The sequence below is a fragment of the Bubalus bubalis genome, chromosome 10, assembly GCF_019923935.1.
Source record: "Bubalus bubalis isolate 160015118507 breed Murrah chromosome 10, NDDB_SH_1, whole genome shotgun sequence".
In the NCBI taxonomy this organism is placed as follows: Eukaryota; Metazoa; Chordata; class Mammalia; order Artiodactyla; family Bovidae; genus Bubalus; species Bubalus bubalis.
In genome coordinates, this window is record NC_059166.1 from 76,327,694 (window position 1) to 76,351,907 (window position 24,214).

A 24,214-nucleotide genomic window follows, 5' to 3' on the forward strand; every position below is an offset into this window, starting at 1 on the left:
AATCAGTAAATGAGAAGAAAAGATTTACTAATAACACTATATAAAAAGCTGTATCTAGACATCCCTAATGTAGAAGGCAATGGCAACCCACTCCAGTACTCTTGCCTGGAAAATCCCATGGACAGAGGAGCCTGGTAGGCTGCAGTACATGGGGTCCCGAAGAGTCAGACACGACTTCACTTTCACTTTTACTTTTCATTTCCATGCATTGGAGAAGGAAATGGCAACCCACTCCAGTGTTCTTGCCTAAAGAATCCCAGGGATGGGGGAGCCTGGTGGACTGCCGTCTATGGGGTCACACAGAGTCGGACACGACTGAAGCAACGTAGCAGCAACAGCAGCAGCAGACATCCCTAAAGCCAGTTCTACTTTTGTAAATTTTAGTCACTTGAACCAATAACCTTTTCCAGTAAGTCAGTCTGAAATGGGCTTAAGTCTCTTGTGGAAAATATAAGTTTAATTAAGACAGCATTTGAATCTGATGCAGAGTTGAGAATCCCTGATGGTTTTTCTGCTTTGCTTCTTTTAAATCATTTGTTGCATTTTTCAACAAACCTTTCTCAAAGGAGAAACATAACCTGGAATAGGTAAAACTTTTAGCAAACTGCTGGCAATTCAATGCAGCACCTTAGTGTCTCATGATGAAAGAGGGAACATGCAGAATCGGAAGAGAGAAGAATCTAGAAAACATATAAACCTAACACCCTCTAACTCAGTTCAGTTCAGTTGCTCAGTTGTGTCTGACTCTTTGCAACCTCATGGGCTGCAGCACGTCAGGCTTCCTTATCTTTCACAAACTCCGGGAGTTTGCTCAAACTCATGTCCATGGACTTGGTGATGCCATCCAACCATCTCATCCTCTGTCGTCCCCTTCAATCTTTCTGAGCAACAGAGTCTTTTCCAATGAGTCTGTTCCTCACATCAGGTGGGCAAAGCATTGGAGTTTCATCCTCAGCATCTGTCCTTCCAATGAATATTCAGGACTGATTTCCTTTAGGATCAACTGGTTGGATCTCCTTGCAGTCCAAGGGACTCCAACACCACAGTTCAAAAGCATCAATTCTTCAGCGCTCAGCTTTCTTTGTATTCCAACTCTCACATTCATACATGACTACTGGAAAAACCATAGCTTTGACTACATGAACCTTTTTCGGCAAAGTATGTCTCTGCTTTTTAATATGCTGTCTAGGTTGGTCACAGCTTTTCTTCAAAGGAGCAAGCATCTTTTAATTTCATGGCTGCAGTCACCATCCGCAGTGACTTTGGAACCCCCAAAAACAAAGCCTCTCACTGTTTCCATTATTTCCCCATCTATTTGCCACGAAGTGATGGGACCAGAGGCCATGATTTTAGTTTTCTGAATGTTGAGTTTTAAGCCATTTTCACTCTACTCTTTCACTTTCATAAAGAGGCTCTTTAATTCTTCGCTTTCTGCCATAAGGGTGGTGTCATCTGCATATCTGAGGTTACTGATATTTCTCCCAGCAATCTTGATTCCAGCTTGTGTTTCACCCAGCCTAGCATTTCGTATGATGTACTCTGCATATAAGTTAAATAAGCAGGGTGACAATATACAGCCTTGATGGACTCCTTTCCCGATTTGGAGCCAGTCTGTTGTTCCATGTTGTTTTAACTGTTGCTTCTTGACCTGCATATTGATTTCTTAGGAGGAAGGTCAGGTGGTCTGGTGTTCCCATCTCTTTCAGAATTTTCCACAGTTTGTTGTGATCCACACAGTCAAAGGCTTTGGCATGGTCAATAAAGCAGAAGTAGATGTTTTTCTGGCACTCTCTTGCTTTATTGATGATACAAAGGATGTTGGCAATTTGATCTCTTGTTCCTCCGCCTTTTCTAAAACCAACTAGAACATCTGGAATTTCATGTTTAATGTACTGTTGAATCCTGACTTGGAGAATTTTGAGCATTACTTTGCTAGCATATGAGATGAGTGCATTTGTGTGGTTGTTTGAACATTCTTTGGCATTGCCTTTCTTTGGGATTGGAATGAAAACTGACCTTTACCATTCCTGTGCCCACTCCTGAGTTTTCCAGATTTGCTGACATATTGAGTGCAGCACTTTCACTTTCAGGATTTGGAATAGCTCAACTGGAATTCCATCACCTCCACTAGCTTTGTTCGTAGTGATGCTTTCTAAGGCCCACTTGACTTCACATTCCAGGATGTCTGGCTCTAGGTGAGTGATCACACCATCGTGATTATGTGGGTCATGAAGATCTTTTTTGTACAATTCTGATATTCTTGCCACCTCTTCTTAATATCTTCTGCTTCTAAGTCCCTACCATTTCTGTCCTTTATTGTGCCTATCTTTGCATGAAATATTCCCTTGGCATCTTGAATTTTATTCTCACTCATAGACTCTTCAATTACTTATCCAATCTTATTTCCAAAAGGAACTACTTAAAATGGTTGGACCACAGCTGAGTTGTCTCAGCCTTTTTATTCTCCGTGATGTTGGCACCAAAATTTAATCCTTTGCTTCCACCAGCTTGTTAAGCTCCAGTGTTACTAGTATTATATCCACCATTCTAGTTCCAGTTTGCTTGCCTTGGTAGAAATGAGCTTTTCTGGATCCACAATTTGCTACAGCTGCAACTCCCTAGCAAAGTGAATCTCTGGATCATTCATTAGATCTTACTTTACCTCAGCCTCCTCAGTCTTTTTCATTCTAATCCCCTCTCCAGGCCCACTGTCTGTCTCTGGGTTTTGCTTCCTGTCCTCACAGGCTTGATCAATATTGGGAAAGACAAGCAGAAAATAAAGCACTGAGTTCCTTCTGCAGCCTAAGGGGAATATGCAGTAGTGCAGTAATGGGGCTGAGTTTTGATCTGGACTTAGATAAGCAGTCCCAAGATAAATGTATATACTTAACAGTGTTACTAGGGCCAACCTGGTAACCAATATTCTGGGGCTATGAATTTTAACAAGTTTAGTCACCTTTCCATTCTCCCTCCTTTTTTCATGCACAGTATTTTTCAGACACTTTATGTTCAGCCTGGTGTAAGGCACCGAAGCTGCCAGCAAAGATTGATGCATTGAAATCTCTGGCACAGAAACGTGTCCATCTATCTTACTCCTGATGACGTGATACAACCTTCTGAATGGCCTAATCCTAGAGTCTTGAATATTTATGATGCTCAAATTTCCTGGCTCTTTCTTATTCACCCTGGCTGCAAAGAGCTATTGCAGATTTCAATAAAGTGAGAAAAATACACAATGAAAGAACTGAGTTTAAATTTACTGGACTCTTTCAACCCCAGGAGCTTTACGGAAACTTTAAAACACGATTATAAGGAGATGTAATTTGTTTTGCTCTAAGAAGAGCCTCTTTCTCTGCCATTGGCATGCATCAGGAACAATCTCACAGAATATCAGCCTTCATATTTGAGTCCTGTTCAAACTTCAAGACAGCTCCTTGGTTCATAGAGCAAACAGTTGGGAAAAAAGGAAATTCAACATAATATAGAGGGGATTTGGGTTCTTTCTTTAAAGGCAGGTGATGATTTATCTCATATGGCCTCTATATCCCTAAAATTGAAGACCAATTTTTCCTTCCCCCCAAAACTGGTATGTATGGTTCTGAAGGACTAAAAGTATTCTGCCTTATCTTTAAAGCTGAATGTCAGGAAATGACATTATAAGATGTAGTTTCTTGTTAAAAGACAATTATTGTCTCCTAAAATCACATATTTCAAGGAACATAAATGCTGTAATGATTATTATTATATACAGACTTATTACAGACTAAGGATTAAGTAAAAATAAACTGTAAAAAGAGATAAATATATCCATTATGTTGTACTTAGACATGTTAGTATAAAAAAGTTAAAAAGCTTTATCCTCAACAAAAATTATACTTTTCATGAATGCTTATGCAATCTCAAAAATATGAAAGAAAAATCAATTAGGTTTGAGAGTAACCAGTATTTTACTTTTGAAAAAGAAATAGAAAAATGCTAAGATGCCTATGCTAAATAGACACATATTTTAAACTTTGTTTTAAAAGTATTTATTTAGCTCCTCTGCCCATTCTTTAAATTGGATTACTTGTCTTTTGTTGTTTCTAGTTTGTTTTGTTTGTTTTTTAGATTCCAAAAGATAGAACAAGCTTAAGACTACAAGGGGCGGCGGGGCGAGGGCCAGATGAAATAGATGAAAGGGATTAGGAGGTACAAACCTCTAATGTAAAATAAATGATCAGAGGAATATAATGTACACATAGGGAATATAGTCAATATTGTTACGACTCTGTACAGCAACAAATAATAACTGGTTTTACTGCAGTGATCATTTCATAATGCATAAAAACAATGAATCACTATGTTGTATTAACATAATATTGTATGTTAATTATAACTCAATAAAATTTGTAAACTGTAATAATTTTTGAAAAAGTGCTATTGTTTTATGTTTCAGATGTAATTCTTGCTGTAGGTATATTTCATCTAAACTTTGGTGCTGCTGCTCATTTAATTTATGGAAAATGTTTGCTATGTTAACTAATGGGCAAAGTCAGCCTTTGTTTTCAAATTTCTTACTCTAATCAAACTTCAGTTCAGTTCAGTTCAGTTACTCAGTCGTGTCTGACTCTTTGCGACCCCATGAATCACAGTACGCCAGGCTTTCCTGTCCATCACCAATTGCCGGTGTCTACCCAAACCCACATCCATTGAGTCGGTGATGCCATCCAACCATCTCATCCTCTGTCGTCCCCTTCTCCTCTTGCCCTCAATCTTTCCCAGCATCAAGGGCTTTTCAAATGAGTCAGCTCTTCCCATCAGGTGGCCAAGTATTGAAATTTCAGCTTCAACATCAGTCCTTTCAATGAACACCCAGGACTGATCTTTAGGATGGACTGGTTGGATCCCCTTGCAGTTCAAGGGACTCTCAAGAGTCTTCTCCAACACCACAGTTCAAAAGCATCAATTCTTTGGTGCTCAGCTTTCTTTATAGTCCAATTCTCACATCCATACATGACCACTGGAAAAACCATAGCCTTGACTAGACGGACCTTTGTTGACAAAGTAATGTCCCTGCTTTTTAATATGCTGTCTAGGTTGGTCATAACTTTGCTTCCAAGGAGTAAGCGTCTTTTAATTTCATGGCTGCAGTCACCATCTGCAGTGATTTTGGAGCCCCGCCCCCCCGCCCCCCACAAAAAAAAAGTCAGCCACTGTTGCCATTGTTTCCCCATCTATTTGCCATGAAGTGATGGGATTGGATGCCATGATCTTAGTTTTCTGAATGTTGAGCTTTAAGCCAACTTTTTCACTCTCCTCTTTCACTTTCATCAAGAAGCTCCTTAATTCTTTACTTTCTGCCATAAGGGTGGTGTCATCTGTATATCTGAGGTTATTGATATTTCTCCCAGCAATCTTGATTCCAGCTTGTGCTTCTTCCAGCCCAGCGTTTCTCATGATGTACTCTGCATATAAGTTAAATAAGCAGAGGGACAATATACAGCCTTGATGTACTCCTTTTCCTATTTGGAACCAGTCTGTTTTTTGGGTTTTTTTTTTTTTTTTTTTGACAAGGAGCCCTGGGATTTCTTTGGAAGGAATGATGCTAAAGGTGAAACTCCAATACTTTGGCCACCTCATGCAAAGAGCTGACTCATTGGAAAAGATTCTGATGCTGGGAGGGATTGGGGGCAGGAGGAGAAGGGGACGACAGAGGATGAGATGGCAGGATGGCATCACTGACTCAATGGACGTGTGTCTGAGTGAACTCTAGAGCTGGTGATGGACAGGGAGGCCTGGCGTGCTGCGATTCATGGGGTTGCAAAAAGTTGGACACGACTGAGCGACTGAACTGAACTGAAGTTTGATTTGTTCCATGTCCAGTTCTAACTGTATGCAGATCTGGAAGCATACAGAAAGAACTGGACATGGAACAAATCAAACTTATTCCTTGTCAAAAATAAAAATAATTTTCCTTTTCAGTTCAAAAACAATTTTAGCAGGTATTTTTAGGAAATTATTGTGAAAGTGATAAATTTTGTAACATACTTGGAAGATAAATTATTAAAAATAGATGAAAATGTTTAAATTATTTGGATTTAATATAATAAGTTCATTTTACAATAAACTGTACAACATGACAAATCATTATTCTACTGCACATTATTTTATTTGAACTAATGTCAGGTAAAATTTTGAACTGTTTATAAAGCTAAGAGTAGTGTTGAAAGTTTGATATTCCAGAAATATATAGGTGAGGAGTATACTAAATTCTGATGCTTCACTTTAGGGAATAATTTTTAAAGTTTTAAATATAAAAGAAATAACTGCAACAATTTTGTTAGGTATCATGAAAAAAATTTATAGGCAAAAGAGAATATATATTAAATCCATATATTTACATATATTTATTGAGCAACTAGCATTTAGTGAGTTTTTTGTTAATAGGAGGCAGAAAATACATATAATGAATAAATGTTACATAATGTATTATGTGTGTGTATATATATATATATATGTGTGTGTGTGTGTGTATGTGGTCAGTTGCTCAGTCATGTCTGACTGTCTGTGACCTCCTGGACTGTAGCCTGCCAGGCTCTTCTGTCCATGGAATTTCCCAGGCAAGAATACTGGTATGGGTTGCCTTTTCCTACTCCAGGGTATCTTCTCGACCAAGTGATTGAACCCATGTCTCTTGCATCCCCTGTATCTCCTGCATTGGCAGGTGGATTTTTTACCACTGTGGCACCAGGGAAGCCCACATATATATACACACATTCATATATATATATATATATATATATGAACATACACATAGTGAATTGGTCCTGCAAATAGTATATAATTTAATTTTTTGTCAGTGAAAGAGTTAGTGGCTCAGTCATGTCCGACTCTTAACGACTCCACTAACTGCAGCCTGCCAGGCTCCTCTGTTCATGGGATTCTCCAGGCAAGAACACTGAAGTGGGTTGCCATGACCTTCACAAAATATTAAGCATTTTACATTAAATAAAATACAATAAGGTCTGACTTCAATTAGATTAAATATTTCATAATATAATTACATAAATTAGGCTTTAAATTTATTTTTGAATTATTCAGAATTAGTCTGAAATGAATCACAGAAATTTGACATCCATGGGTTTGTTCAACATGTCTTTAACAGTTTGGTTGCCTTAGAAAATATCCAGTTATATTTAAAAGAGTCAGTGTTAAACTCAAACTGCTTTGGTTGTTTCAAAGCACTTTTTTTTCCCAAGCAGTCATACTTCCTAGGAACAAGTATTGAAAATAACTGAAAAGAACAGCTTACATTTAAATTTTTAAAAGACATTTTTAGCTATCAGTATTTATTTCCTATGGATATTCTTTTTGTTTTTTTCTCAAGGGACTCTCCCTCAAGAACATTGCATTCTTTCACATTATTCAGCTAAATAAAAGGCAAAATCATGAAATGAAATTTTCCATTGCTCCTGTATCCCACTCTACCTGGTTTTTGACTTCACACCATCCCATCATGACACAGAAAACCTGAGTATCAGCACCACTGCTCTCCTTTAGCGGATATATGCAAGACAGGACAGGACAGCCTACTGGTCTCTTTGGTTGGCATTCTAGCAATTTGATGATGGGTGAAAGATACTTCTTTATTTTGTAACATAGAATAAGTATTTGATAACTCTGGAGATGTTCTCAGGCAGATCAGTTTTAGGAAAGCATACAAATTAATTTGATTCCTTTACTGCTATTGGCACTCATTTATCCCTTAGAAGATGTGGTGATAACATGTCCATGTTTACCCTGCTGTGAAGAATACTACTGAACAGGGTGATTCCAGGTAAACAAAGCACACCCACCATACACAGCATGGAATTGTTCTAGAATATGTGATTTGCAATGGTATTAGTTTTCGTAGTTAGAAGTTTTAAGTAATCAAATGATAAAAATATATATTTTATAATGATTTGGTGCCTTTGATCCTCATCCTGGAGTGTTTGGTAATAGAACTTAATATTTAAAAATTTTGACAAGCTGAAAAATAAATATGTGTAAAGAATATAAAGACACTAGGTTGAAGGCAGGAGGAGAAGGGGATGACAGAGGATGAAATGGTTGGATGGCATCACCAGCTCAATGGACATGAGTTTGAGTAGGCTCTGGGAGTTGGTGATGAACAGGGAAGCCTGGCGTGCTGCAGTCCATGGGGTCGCAAACAATCGGACACGACTGAGTGACTGAACTGAACTGAATTGAGGTACTACATTTAATATCCTGATCAAATCAGATCAGATCAGATCAGTCGCTCAGTTGTGTCCGACTCTTTGTGACCCCATGAATCGCAGCACACCAGGCCTCCCTATCCCTCACCAACTCCCAGAGTTCACTATATAACAACATAAATCACAGAGGAGCAGATTCTAAAGCATCATCCATATTAAGAACCTGTTTAATAATCAATCCTATAAACCTGAGATTATGTGACTGGACAATTATTCCTTATCAAATTAGAAATGCAAACTCCACTCATAAATAACAAGGTGGTTGAATTTTCATTTTGGTAAAAATAGCTAGAACTGGACAAATGAAACCAACATTTTTAGCACATATAAACAAAATGTTTCACATAGACACAGTTAATTAAATAATGCCACAACCTGATAATTTAGGTAGTATAAAATGGCTAAATATTATTCAATTTATCTGAATGGGAAAGAGTACTAATGAAAAGATTAATACTCATTTAGACAGGTGAAAATCAAATATTTTTAGAGAATATAATTCTAGATTATAGAAAAACAATAAAAAAATTCTTAAAACAAAATTTTAAAATGTGAAATTTATAAAATAATCCATAAGATAGAGATAAGCTCATAGAATCTCTCCCCAAAAAATAATATAAAAATATGCTTTTAAAGGCAGAATATGTATTACAAATGTTTTGTAAATTAATACATGCTGATTAAAAACTCATTGTTTCTATGATGATTCTACAAAAGAAAAAGTTTTAAATAAAATATGTTAATTGTAGTGAAATATATTTCCTTTGGTCCACTTCAACTGAGGGTTGTTATTATATAGGTTCTGTAACAAGGTAGGGTGTATAACATGTTTCTCTAAATGTCCATTTTCTCACGTAACTCTGTGAACAATAATATTAAGAAAATATATTCAGGTGATTTTAGTCAATTCTCTTTCTAGTAATCCTTGAAGGCATTAGTGTACATAGTTTTAAACATACATGTCCCTTAAGACTGTTTGAACTAATGATCATTACTGACATTTAAAAAAAGCATCCTAAACAATTATTTAATAGTTTCTCTGTTGATTTGATAAAGCAAGGCAATAATTTAAGAAACAATGCACAGCTTTATGTGCATTTGACATTTATGGTAAACATTTTATAAAACTTAATTTTAAAATAATCCCACCAGGAAATTCAAATCAAAAGTAATGAACAGATTCTATATTAAATACTAGATATTGATTTATGAAGAATGTGATCTTATATGATATTCTCATAGCATTAATTATTTATTTTATTTTTATTTAAAAAAATTTTTTTGAATATAACTGATTTCCTTTATTAACACTGAAACAAAGACTCTCAAACATTCCGCTTAAGTTATCATGGAAACATGATTTTTGTCACAAAGAGAGAATCTTTGTGTTACAAAGAGAAAGTCTTGCATTGTCTGTTTGTTTTTGTTTTGTTTTTTAATTTTATTTTATTTAACTTTACAATATTGTATTGGTTTTGCCATATATCAAAATGAATCTGCCACAGGTATACCTGTGTTCCCCATCCTGAACCCTCCCCCCTCCTCCCTCCCCATACCACCCTCTGGGTCATCCCGGTGCACCAGCCCCAAGCATCCAGTATCGTGCATCGAACCTGGACTGGCGACTCATTTCATATATGATATTATACATGTTTCAATGCCATTCTCCCAAATCATCCCACCCTCTCCCTCTCCCACAGGGTCCAAAAGACTGTTCTATATATCAGTGTCTCTTTTGCTGTCTCGTATACAGGGTTATTGTTACCATCTTTCTAAATTCCATATATATGCATTAGTATACTGTATTGGTGTTTTTCTTTCTGGCTTACTTCACTCTGTATAATAGGCTCCAGTTTCATTCACCTCATTAGAACTGATTTAAATGTATTCTTTGTAATGGCTGAGTAATACTCCATTGTGTATATGTACCACCACTTTCTTATCCATTCATCTGCTGATGGACATCTAGGTTGCTTCCATGTCCTGGCTATTATAAACAGTGCTGCGATGAACACTGGGGTACACGTGTCTCTTTCCCTTCTGGTTTCCTCAGTGTGTATGCCCAGCGGTGGGATTGCTGGATCATAAGGCAGGTCTATTTCCAGTTTTTTAAGGAATCTCCACACTGTTCTCCATAGTGGCTGTACTAGTTTGCATTCCCACCAACAGTGTAAGAGGGTTCCCTTTTCTCCACATCCTCTCCAGCATTTATTGCTTGTAGACTTTTGGATCGCAGCCATTCTGACTGGTGTGAAATGATACCTCATAGTGGTTCTGATTTGTATTTCTCTGACAATGAGTGATGTTTGAGCATCTTTTCATGTGTTTGTTAGCCATCTGTATGTCTTCTTTGGAGAAATGTCTATTTAGTTCTTTGGCCCATTTTTTGATTGGGTCATTTATTTTTCTGGAATTGAGCTGTAGGAGTTGCTTGTATATTCTCGAGATTAGTTGTTTGTTGCTTCATTTGCTATTATTTTCTCCCATTCTGAAGGCTGTCTTTTCACCTTGCTTAGAGTTTCCTTTGTTGTGCAGAAGCGTTTAAGTTTAATTAGGTCCCATTTGTTTATTTTTGCTTTTATTTCCAATATTCTGGGCGGTGGGTCATAGAGGATCCTGCTGTGATGTATGTCAGAGAGTGTTTTGCCTATGTTCTCCTCTAGGAGTTTTATAGTTTCTGGTCTTACGTTTAGATCTTTAATCCAGTTTGAGTTTTTGTGTATGGTGTTAGAAAGTGCTCTAGTTTCACTCTTTTACAAGTAGTTGACCAGTTTTCCCAGCACCACTTGTTAAAGAGATTGTCTTTAATCCATTGTATATTCTTGCCTCCTTTGTCAAAGATAAGGTGTCCATATATGCGTGGATTTATCTCTGGGCTTTCTATTTTGTTCCATTGATCTATATTTCTGTCTTTGTGCCAGTACCATACTGTCTTGATGACTGTGGCTTTGTAGTACAGCCTGAAGTCAGGCAGGTTGATTCCTCCAGTTCCATTCTTCTTTCTCAAGATAGCTTTGGCTATTCGAGATTTTTTGTATTTCCATACAAATTGTGAAACTATTTGTTCTAGCTCTGTGAAGAATACCGTTGGTAGCTTGATAGGGATTGCATTGAATCTATAGATTGCTTTGGGTAGTATAATCATTTTCACTATATTGATTCTTCCAATCCATGAACATGGTATATTTCTCCATCTATTAGTGTCCTCTTTGATTTCTTTCACCAGTGTTTTATAGTTTTCTATATATAGGTCTTTAGTTTCTTTAGGTAGATATATTCCTAAGTATTTTATTCTTTCCGTTGCAATGGTGAATGGAATTGTTTCCTTAATTTCTCTTTCTATTTTCTCATTATTAGTGTATAGGAATGCAAGGGATTTCTGTGTGTTGATTTTATATCCTGCAACTTTACTATATTCATTAACTAGTTCTAATAATTTTCTGGTGGAGTCTTTAGGGTTTTCTATGCAGAGGATCATGTCATCTGCAAACAGTGAGAGCTTTACTTCTTCTTTTCCAATTTGGATTCCTTTTATTTCTTTTTCTGCTCTGATTGCTGTGGCCAAAACTTCCAAAACTATGTTGAATAGTAATGGTGAAAGTGGGCACCCTTGTCTTGTTCCTGACTTTAGAGGAAATGCTTTCAATTTTTCACCATTGAGGATAATGTTTGCTGTGGGTTTGTTCATATATAGCTTTGATTATGTTGAGGTATGTTCCTTCTATTCCTGCTTTCTGGAGAGTTTTTATCATAGATGGATGTTGAATTTTGTCAAAGGCTTTCTCTGCATCTATTGAAATAATCATATGGTTTTTATTTTTCAATTTGTTAATGTGGTGTATTACACTGATTGATTTGCGGATACTGAAGAATCCTTGCATCCCTGGGATAAAGCCCACTTGGTCATAGTGTATGATCTTTTTAATGTGTTGTTGGATTCTGATTGCTAGAATTTTGTTAAGGATTTTTGCATCTATGTTCATCAGTGATATTGGCCTGTAATTTTCTTTTTTTGTGGCATCTTTTGTCAGGTTTTGGTATTAGGGTGATGGTGGCCTCATAGAATGAGTTTGGAAGTTTACCCTCCTCTGAAATTTTCTGGAAGAGTTTGAGTAGGATAGGTGTTAGCTCTTCTCTAAATTTTTGGTAGAATTCAGCTGTGAAGCTGTCTGGACCTGGGCTTTTGTTTGCTGGAAGATTTTTGATTACAGTTTCAATTTCCGTGCTTGTGATGGGTCTGTTAAGATTTTCTATTTCTTCCTGGTCCAGTTTTGGAAAGTTGTACTTTTCTAAGAATTTGTCCATTTCTTCCACGTTATCCATTTTATTGCCATATAATTGCTGATAGTAGTGTCTTATGATCCTTTGAATTTCTGTGTTGTCTGTTGTGATCTCTCCATTTTCATTTCTAATTTTATTGATTTGATTTTTCTCCCTTTGTTTCTTGAGGTGTCTGGCTAATGGTTTGTCAATTTTATTTATTCTTTCAAAGAACCAGCTTTTGGCTTTGTTGAGTTTTGCTATGGTCTCTTTTGTTTCTTTTGCATTTATTTCTGCCCTAATTTTGAAGATTTCCTTACTTCTACTAACCCTGGGGTTCTTCATTTCTTCCTTTTCTAGTTGCTTTAGGTGTAGAGTTAGATTATTTATTTGACTTTTTTCTTGTTTCTTGAGGTATGCCTGTAGTGCTATGAACTCTCCCCTTAGGACTGATTTTACAGTGTCCCACAGGTTTTGGGTTGTGTGTTTTCATTTTCATTCGTTTCTATGCAAATTTTGATTTCTTTTTTGATTTCTTCTGTGATGTGATGGTTATTCAGCAGTGTGTTGTTCAGCCTCCATATGTTGGAATTTTTAATATTTTTACTCCTGTAATTGAGATCTAATCTTACTGCATTGTGGTCAGAAAAGATGCTTGGAATGATTTCAATTTTTCTGAATTTACCAAGGCTAGGTTCATGGCCCAAGATGTGATCTATCCTGGAGAAGATTCCGTGTACACTTGAGAAAAAGGTGAAATTCATTGTTTTGGGATGAAATGTCCTGTAGATATCAATTAGGTCTAACTGGTTTATTGTATCATTTAAAGTTTGTGTTTCCTTGTTAATTTTCTGTTCAGTTGATCTAGCCATAGGTGTGAGTGGGGTATTAAAGTCTCCCACTATTATTATGTTGTTAATTTCTCCTTTCATACTTGTTAGTATTTGTCTTACATATTGCGGTGCTCCTATGTTGGGTGCATATATATTTATAATTGTTATATCTTCTTCTTGGATTGATCCTTTGATCATTATGTAGTGACCTTCTTTGTCTCTTTTCACAGCCTTTGTTTTAAAGTCTATTTTATCTGATATGAGTATTGCTACTCCGGCTTTCTTTTGGTCCCTATTAGCATGGAAAATCTTTTTCCAGCCCTTCACTTTCAGTCCGTATGTGTCCCCTGTTTTGAGGTGGGTCTCTTGTAGACAACATATATAGGAGTCTTGTTTTTGTATCCCTTCAGCCAGTCTTTGTCTTTTGGTTGGGGCATTCAACCCATTTATGTTTAAGGTAATTATTGAAAAGTATGATCCCATTGTCATTTACTTTATTGTTTTGGGTTCGAATTTATACACCCTTTTTGTGTTTCCTGTTTAGAGAATATCCTTTAGTATTTGTTGGAGAGCTGGTTTGGTGGTGCTGAATTCTCTCAGCTTTTGCTTGTCTGTAAAGCTTTTGATTTCTCCTTCATATTTGAATGAGATCCTTGCTGGGTACAATAATCTGGGCTGTAGGTTATTTTCTTTCATCACTTTAAGTATGTCTTGCCATTCCCTCCTGGCTTGGAGAGTTTCTATTGAAAGATCAGCTGTTATCCTTATGGGAATTCCCCTGTGTGTTATTTGTTGTTTTTCCCTTGCTGCTTTTAATATTTGTTCTTTGTGTTTGATCTTTGTTAATTTGATTAATATGTGTCTTGGGGTGTTTTGCCTTGGGTTTATCCTGTTTGGGACTCTCTAGGTTTCTTGGACTTGAGTGATTATTTCCTTCCCCATTTTAGGGAAGTTTTCAACTATTATCTGCTCAAGTATTTTCTCATGGTATTTCTTTTTGTCTTCTTCTTCTGGGACCCCTATGATTCAAATGTTGTAGCGTTTAATATTGTCCTGGAGGTCTCTGAGATTGTCCTCATTTCTTTTAATTCGTTTTTCTTTTATCCTCTCTGATTCATTTATTTCTACCATTCTATCTTCTAATTCACTAATCCTATTTCTGCCTCTGTTATTCTACTATTTGTTGCCTCCAGAGTGTTTTTGATCTCATTTATTGCATTATTCATTATATATTGACTCTTCTTTATTTCTTCTAGCTCCTTGTTAAACCTTTCTTGCATCTTCTCAATCCTTATCTCCAGGCTATTTATCTGTGATTCCATTTTGATTTCAAGATTTTGGATCAATTTCACTATCATTATTTGGAATTCTTTATCAGGTATTCCCTATCTCTTCCTCTTTTGTTTGGTTTGTTGGGCATTTATCCTGTTCCTTTACCTGCTGGGTATTCCTCTGTCTCTTCATCTTATTTAAATTGCTGAGTTTGGGGTGTCCTTTCTGTATTCTGGCAGTTTGTGGAGTTCTCTTTATTGTGGCGTTTCCTCGCTGTGTGTGGGTTTGTACAGGTGGCTTGTCAAGGTTTCCTGGTTAGGGAAGCTTGTGTCGGTGTTCTGGTGGGTGGAGCTGGATTACTTCTCTCTGGAGTGCAATGAAGTGTCCAGTAATGAGTTATGAGATGTCTATGGTTTTGGGGTGACTTTGGGCAGCCTGTATATTGGAGCTCAGGGCTGTGTTCCTTTGTTGCTGGAGAATTTGCTTGGTATGTCTTGCCCTGGAACTTGTTGGCCCTTGTGTGATGTTTGGTTTCAGTGTAGGTATGGAGGCATTTGATGAGCTCCTGTCAATTAATGTTCCTTAGAGTCAGGGTTTGGACTTAAGCCTCCTGCTTCCAGTTATCAGTCTTATTTTTACAGTAGTCTCAAAACTTCTCCTTCTATACAGCACCATTGATAAAACATCTAGGTTAAAGATGAAAAGTTTCTCCACCGTGAGGGTCACCCAGAGAGGTTCACAGCGTTACATGGAGAAGAGAAGAGGGAGGAGGGAGTTAGAGTTGACCCGAATGAGATGAGGTAGAATCAATAGAGGAGAGAGCGGGCTAACCAGTAATCACTTCCTTATGTGTACTCCACAACTGGACCACTCAGAGATTATACAAAGAAGAGAAGAGGGAGGAAGGAGACAGAGGTGGCCAGGAGGATAAAAGGAGGGAATGAAAAGGAGAGAGACAGATCCAGCCAGTAATCAGTTCTCTAAGTGTTCTCCACCGTCTGGAACACACAGAAATTCACAGAGTTGGGTAGAGTAGAGAAGGGTTAGGGAGGAGACACAGGCGACCTGGTGGAAAAAAAGGAGAGTCTGAAGGGGGAGAGAGCAGTCAAGCCAGTAATCTCGCTCCCTAGTAAAAAATGGGTACTGAAGATTGGGTTCTTAAAGGTACAAAATTGGTAACAAATACCTAAAAGCAAAAATTAAAAATCTAGAGTAGAGTTTGGAATTTCAAAAATACAATGCTAAAGAAAAGAAGAAGAAAAAGAAAGAGAAAAAAAAACAAAAACAAACAAAGTCACAAAAATTATAAAGAAGATATAGGTACAAAATTGATAACAAATACCAAAAAGCATAAATTAAAAATCTAGAGTAGAGTTTGGAATTTCAGGAATACAATGTTAAAGAAAAGATGAAAAGAAAGAAAGAGAGAAAGAAAAAAAAAGTCACAAAAGTTATAAAAAAATATATAGATACAAAATTGATAACAAATACCAAAAAGCTAAAATTAAAAATCTAAAGCAGAGTTTGGAATTTCAAAAATACAATGTTAAAGAAAAGAAGAAAAAAAAAAAAACAAGGTCACAAAAGTTATAAAAGATAGATATATGAAGATTGGTTTTTTAAAAGAAAAAGTGTCTTTCTTTTTTTTGCAAAGTAATAGCAAGTTATAAAAGTGAAAATTAAAGGAGTAATAGAGGACTAAAATTTTTTTAAAAATTAAAAAAAAAAGAAAGAAAGAATGATCGTAAAAATAGTAAAAATATATATAGGACTTTCTCTGATGTTGTTGTGGGTATTGTGGGTTCAGTTCATTTTCGGCTAGTTCCTTGTTCCAGCTTATATTTCTCAAGATCTATAGGCCCCTTCCTATGTAGTTGGTACTAACCACGGGGTTTTAATCTATTGCCCGTCGCTTCCAAGGAGGTTCCCTCTGTTATAGCGTCTTCTGTTTGCTGGTCTCTTCAGTGTCTGATTTCCACCCTGATACAAAGGGGACGGTGGTGGACACCTTTTTTTTTTTTTTTTTTTAAGGCTCACTTGTTCAGTCGTGCTGTGGGGAGGGAGGGACGCTGCAAATAAATAAGACTGGCGTGTACTCGCAGTGCCTCAGCCACACTGGGTTTGCCCCCGCTCAGGGCACGTAGTAGCCTCCCTGCCCACACTGCTCAGGCTCTAGATTGCTCTGCCGGCAAACATCCGTGGCCGGCCCTGGGCTGCCTGCACCTCCCAGGTGTAAGCCGCTCAGGTTCAGGCACTCAGGTAGTCCTCAGAGGCACAGACTCGGTTGGGCCTGCGTTTTGTGCCCTTCCCAGGTCCGAGCAGCTCAGACAAGAAAGACAAGACATATACTTGTCTTTCAATGATGAGGTGTTTGGCGAGCGCAGTTGCTGCAACTTATCGCCTGGGTGTACAACTGGCGCACCTTCTCAGGCGGATGTTGACTGTCCAGAACCCCAGGAAGTTTTAGTTAGCAAAGAAGCCTGCTTACAGTTTTGTAGATAATGTCTCTCTGGGGCTGCAATTGCCCCCTTCCGGCTCTGGCTACCTGTTACCGGAGGGGGATGGTCTGCAACCGGCTATCTCTGTATAGTCCTTTGTTCCGTGCACGGGCCTGGTGGTGTCTTAGATTAGGGCTGGCTTTTCGCGTGGTAGATATCCCACAGTCTGGTTTGCTAGCCCAAATTATTTCGCTCAGGTAGCGCTCGGGGTATTCAGGCCAGATCCTTACTCTAAGTGATGCAGCCTGCGCCAGGCCTCCCTGCCCAGCCCCCGCTTTCTATGGCCGATGCAAGCATCTGTGCTGCTTCTCCGCTGGGGGAATTACCATAGGGCTCATAATCTGTGGGTTTTAATTGTTTATTTATTTCTCCTCCCTGTTATGTTGCCCTCTGTGCTTCCAAGGCTCGGCACAGACTCGGCAGTGAGAATGTTTCCTGGTGTTTGGAAACTTCTCTCTTTTTAAGACTCCCTTCCCGGGACAGAGCTCCGTCCCTCCCTCTTTTGTCTCTTTTTTTGTCTTTTATATTTTTTCCTACCTCCTTTCGAAGACAATGGGTTGCTTTTCTGGGTGCCTGATGTCCTCTGCCGGCATTCAGAAGTTGTTTTGTGGAATTTACTCGGTGTTTAAATGTTCTTTTGATGAATTTGTGGGGGAGAAAGTGTTCTCCCCGTCCTACTCTTCTGCCATCTTCTGCACTGCCTCTCATAGAATTTAATTTATAAGTAGGAAAATATTTATCCTCCTCTTTTCCACAACTAAACAGACTAAATATATACATAAACTGTAATTTCCATACTATGATTTGTAACTCATTATATTAAACTTTGACTATGTTCTGTGCACTATCCATTGGAGATCAGCTATAAAAAGACTTTACTTTTTACCCCAAGAAGTTTATAAACTAATCTAGAGTCTCTAAACCCAGATTTGATGACAAAGTCTGAGTTCTTGGGTTCTCATCATGGATTTGTGAGTAGGGAAACCCATCCTTTCTCCTCTCAATAGCTTCATAAACACTTTCATTTCTAGATGGCATTCCTACATTTGAGTTTCACTACTTAATTTATCATTTATTGGACAAGTTATAAATTCAAATTTTCCAAATTAACATACATACACTAAGCAGATTTTATTTCAAACAGTGAGGTGATCATGATCTGTTGCTGCTGCTGCTGCTGCTGCTAAGTCGCTTCAGTCATGGTCGACTCTGTGCGACCCCAGAGATGGCAGCCCACCAGGCTCCCCCGTCCCTGGGATTCTCCAGGCAAGAACACTGGAGTGGGTTGCCATTTCCTTCTCCAATGCATGAAAGTGAAAAGTGAAAGTGAAGTTGTTCAGTCGTGTCCGACTCTTAGCGACCCCATGGACTGCAGCCTCCCAGGCGCCTCCATCCATGGGATTTTCCAGGCAAGAGTACTGGAGTGGGGTGCCATTGCCTTCTCCAATTAGTTATGTGGACCAATAACTAATTGCATTAAGAGTGATTTCTATGCTTCTCTCTCATACAAAATAAACCTCAGGATAATATACTTTGCCTTCTAGACATAATTCCTACCCCTTCCTGTAAAATCTCTGAGTCTTTTTCTTCATGGTTCTAACTCCCTTTCCCAGTCATATTGCTCCCATCTTCTGGATTTGTGACCATTCCATTCAGTGACTGAAGACCTTGATTATTCCTTAAAGGGATCCCTGTGAACCACATCAAACCACACTCGGATGACTCAATTGCTTTGTGAGGACACATGATATATACTGCCTCCAAGATTATTCTCCTCCACATTATATCAGCCACATTGTCCAACAGTTATCCTCTAAAATTGAATAAAATACTGATAATAACTGAAGAAAAAGAAAAAAAAAACAAATTAAGTCCACAACAAAGTAAAATCTATTTGAGTCATGGTAAAAATCAACATTACCATAAAAAATACTTTTTTTGCAGAGGTGAAACAACTAACCTTTTTTTTTCAAGGGAGGCGCCTCTATTTCTCCTAAATGAAGACAAAAACAGTAAATTAGAAAAACTTTCAGCAGAGCATAAAATTGCCTTTCAATTTTCCCATTTTCTTTTGTTCATTCTTTTATAAAACATCTATTAATTTTGATAATAGTAGTCTATATATTACTTTGCCTTCCAAATTCCAAGCTTTAATATAAACTTTGCCTATGTACATTTATTTAAGATAGTTTCACTTTTATGAGTTCAATAAAATTGTGGCAGTTATCCAAATTATACATTATGGTTTGTATATCATGTTCATTTCAGTTCTCTGCTGTTCATCTCAACCTCTGACAGAGGCCAAACAAATACAAATTTAGACAAAGTCATAGAAAGGGCTAAAATAATTAGACCTTTCCTGGTAGTCAAGGCTGAATACATAAGTTCTGATGAGCAAAGCTGATCTTAAAAGTGTCATCTAAAAGGCAGAATTCACAATGCTTGTTCTTTTCACATCCACTCAACAGAAGTTTACATGTGGTTTAAGTTTGTTATTTCCTTTTGTTCATTCATATATAACAGAGAGTAAATAGGTTAGTTGCATAATTGCTGTGACATTTACCTCCATTTGTTTCAATCAATTTACTTTCATCGTGATTTTAGTAGGATTGCCTTCTGCTATTTATGAATACAAATTATATGTATAACATATATATATATGTACATTTAGTCTTACTATTGTTATTTCAAACTTGGGAAATAGTAACTATTTCTTTCCTGAAAAAGCATATAAATGTGAGTTTCTATTGTGGTTTTGTAGGTTTGCTTAATAAATCTCTCTGTACTACTCTAATATAGCATTTAATTTTGACATCTTTGCCATAATGGCAGATAATCTGTAAGTTGAAAGCCATATAAAGACCAATTTACTGAGTTTGGCAGCCTGTTGATAGGCTGTTTGCACTCATAAACGTGTTCATTTTGGTTTAGCTTGACCCAAGTGCACATTTGTGCAGAAACTTAAGCTAACTATTATTATACATATCAAATAGCAGTCCCAGCAGTTGGATGTCTCTGTGCTCTTTGTACCTTTATCAGTGTCCTCCTCTCCATCATCATCATCTTCTTCATCACCCTCGGATGAGATGATGTCAGACAGCAAAGAAAAGAAGCCATAGACCCAGTCTGTGGTTTCCTCCACAGCATCATGTACAAGTTTTAGAGGATCTGAGCCAATCTTGGAAATAGAGCTTGCTAAAAGTAATTAAAAACAAAGAAAAATTTTGCAATTATTCCCAAAGAAACCAAGAAAAGCTGCTTTTCCTGATTTATTCTTTTAACACAATAAATATGTCAATTTCATTAATTTAAATATTGCTTGGCAATAGTTCTTTTGCTCATAAAGAGAAATTAATTTTTGTGGTAGTATACATGTGTGTTCAATTAAAAAGAGAAGTTATTGGGTACATCTGGTACCAAACACTGTAGGGTTACCCTTGAGAAGTTTACAATCCAAGTAAGCATTCAGCACAGGGGAAAATTAAGAATGAATTAAAGTAATGTGTATTATGTTATCCAAATTGTAGCAATCCTGAGTTACAGATGTTCTGGAACAGAAGAAATCATTGTTGGTCTATATTGTACTGGAAAGCATCATGGAAAAATGCCTCTGTAAATTTTTAGACAAACAGTAAGTTCTGAGTTGACTAAGATAGCTGTGACTAAAGTAAAACTGAGAAGTCCCTTTATTATGATTTGTGATACATCAGGAAATATCTAGAATTGTCAAGGTGGTAATCATATCAAATTCCAGCTAGATTCAATTGTTTTATCTTTGTTAGATATCCCAGTACCTAAAAATAAAAAAAAAAGCATTTGAACTTCTAGTAACTTCAGTGGATAGTATTAGGAAAAAACTGAAGTCTGTAAATTTCCCTTTCTTATATCCTAAGGGGTATAAACTGTTTTTAAAATGAAAGATTAAATAATAAAAAATGCAAGCAAGTAAATAGACATATTACAGGTTTCCAATATGTTGTTCTTCTCATTCTAGCTACATGAAAATTGCTTGGAAAGTGTAAGGGTAGCCTTTAAGATCTGATTGAAAATGTGATCTAGCCAGAAATATGGTCTGAGTTGCATCTGATTTTTCAACAATCTATAATTAACTTTTAGATTTATGTTTTTTTCTTAATTTTAAAAACTACTTAAGTTTTCAGGGATTCTCTTCCTTTGATATCTTAAGAGACTAGAATTATATCAACATTTTATACTATCTAAAGGTTAAGTATGCCAAAATGAAGCTTTTACTCTGATTAAGATAGGAAATCATTGGAAGGTCTGAGCAGAGGAAAAAGTGATTTGATTTATATAACTTCATTTGCCACATTGAGGACTGAAAGAATGCCAGGTTGGAAGCAGGAAGATAAGTAAGGAGCCAAGTGAAAGGATCTATAATTCAAGAGGAAGAAGATGGTGATCTCTATATCACCCATACAGAAGGCGATAACTGTGTGTGATGAGGTGTGATTCGATTCTGAATGTACTTAAAAGACAGAATTGATGGCACAGACGGACAGTATTGGCTGCTGGATGTGAGAGAAAGCGAGAGGTTTGGAATAACTTCAAGGCTTTTGGATTGAGAAACTGGAAGAATGGAGCTACTATTTACTGAAATGGGGAGAACTAGAGAATCCCAGGGACAGAGGAGCCTAGTGGGCTGCCGTCTATGGGGTCGCACAGAGTCGGACACGACTGAAGCAACTTATCAGAGAGAAACAGGGTTTGTTGGGCAGAGTATTTAAGTAGCTAATTTTTAAACTTATTAAATTTGAGTTGTTGACTGGATCTTTAGGTAGAGATGTAGACATTTGTGTAGTTTAATATGATCTACAAAAATGAAGTTCTAGTTGAAGATGGAAACTTGGAAGTTCAACAGAGAATACAAAGAACTCAAAGCTATGTGATCACTAAGGAAGTGGAACTAGGAACAGTCCAACATTTAGAAGATAGGCAAATCAGAGAGATAAGGAAAAATCATCAATGAATTATGAGAAGGAGAGATGAGAGACAAAGAGACACACAAAGACAGATTAATTGAGAGGAAAGAAAAAAAGAAAGTATAATGTACTAGAGATCAAGTCAAGAAATTGTTTCAGTGAGGATAAAGTGAGCAGTTGGCAAATGTTGCTGATAAGTCAAGAAAGACAAAGACTTAGAATAGAACTTTAGACTTAATGATGAGGATGTCACTGGTAACCTTCAAAGGGCAATTTCAGTGAAATACATTCAAGACCAAATGGGAAGAACTTACAGATAATAAATGTATTTTACTGTAAAGTAAATGACAGAGATTGGGCAATAGTTGAAGGACTGGAACCATAGTGGGGTTTCCATTGTTTGTATTGTTCAAGAGGGAAGAATATTCTATTTTTATGCTGATGGGTAAGATCCCATAGAGAGGGGAAATAATATGAGAGAGGAGATTTCTGAGCAAAATTTTAATTTTATGTTCTGTTTCAGAGGATTCACAGCCCATCACAGGGATGCCAAGTTACAACTGGTCCCAGGGAAATGTACCTCCATGAATCAGTGACAGTATAACTTTACTCTTCCGACCGTATTTCACTGCATTCTGGAGAGTTTCATGTGAATAAGATATGGTAGTCTGAAAGGTGAGACTAAACCTTAGAGAAAGGAAATGAAATGGAATTTTATAATTGCAATTGAGAATTTTAAAAGAACTATATGTAAGAAACTGGATTGTTCTGGCACCATTAAAGGCATTTTTAGCAGCAGTATATTTTATATCTAATGGAAGAATATTGCAAATGGGATTTTTATGATTTGAATAGATTGAGACCATTTCCCCATTCCTCTTCTTTCTAAGTGTTCACTGAGGAACTTAATAAAATCCAACAAAATAGATAGTTTAATTATCCTTATGCTTAAATGCACTATATATATATATATGTATACTTTGCAGACATGCATATTGTATGGTTCTAAAATCATCAAACTGCATTATTTTTATTAAAAAAATGCTGGCTTGAGACCAGCTTCTGATTTTCAGTCAAATGAACAATAACTTTAAAAACATATAGGGATAGATATATCTCAAAAAAGATGGCAGTCCTCATGTTAATTCTGATTTCGACTCTCAGACATCACATCCAAATTACATCAGTGGGAATAATATTATACAATGCAACTAAACCTTTTATAGATGCCTTCTTTTTTAATCATACTTTCCTACCTCTCATGTTTCCATGAGTTAAATTACATACACTATAAAAAATATAATCATAAAAATGGTAGTAGCCAACACTTTTAGGGTGTATATTACCTGTCAGTAAGAACTTAAATGTATATTAACTCACTTTTTCCTTTCAAAAACTCAGTGAGGTAGGCATCTCTATTTTAAAGACAAAATTGAGACAGAGGGAATGTAAATAAGATGCCTAAGGCTACATAGCTAGTCAGTAATGGAACCAGATTTTGCTCTCTCCAGATCATGACTCAACTACTATACAATACTGCTACCAAAAAAACAATCAAAAATGTGAATTCAAAACTGGTTCCAGAGTATGATGTATTTCATCCAACATCTCAGCAAGACATTGCTGAGGCACTGAGACCCTGGAATACTTCCTGAGCTTCTGTTATATGAGATAAGAAATGTTTCTCAATATTCAACTCACTCTTAATTGTCTCTTATGTTTCTTGCAGAAAAATATACCACTGAATGCAAGGCTCCTTATAATCAGTAATTGGATTCTTGGCACTGATAAAAGAGTGCCAAGAGATGCAAGAGAGTCAAAGAAAGGTTTTAAGTTAAATAAGATTTTTATTCATCCAGTGTCTTTGAAGCCAAACTATATTGATACTTCATTTCTAAATGAGAACATACACAGGAAATTAAATTAGTCATCTTCTCTGCCTTACTCCTAAAGAACAAAGTTTGTGGTTTCATCATTATCTTTGACCATCAGTCTTACATATAACTGACTCTTCTCTATCTTTCAAATCCTGAGAAGCATCAGCAAATGACAACATTTACAAGCATGGGCTCAGAGTTCAGAATGATAGTGTTCAAGTTCAGCTCTCCTATCTAGTGCTAAACTGTGCAATAATGAAGACAGAGACAAAAGGA

General features: G+C 36.8%; 1 protein-coding gene across 1 annotated transcript in view; it reads right to left on the reverse strand.

Moving 5' to 3' along the window:
* Positions 1-24,214, reverse strand: part of LOC102390748 (triadin) — a 215,567-nt gene that overhangs the window by 113,599 nt on the left and 77,754 nt on the right. The window contains exons 3-4 of the mRNA XM_045161974.1: positions 20,152-20,316; positions 19,082-19,114 (exon numbers count right to left, since the gene is read on the reverse strand). Coding sequence (XP_045017909.1) covers positions 19,082-19,114; positions 20,152-20,316 — 198 coding nt within the window. The remainder of the gene's footprint in view (positions 1-19,081; positions 19,115-20,151; positions 20,317-24,214) is intronic.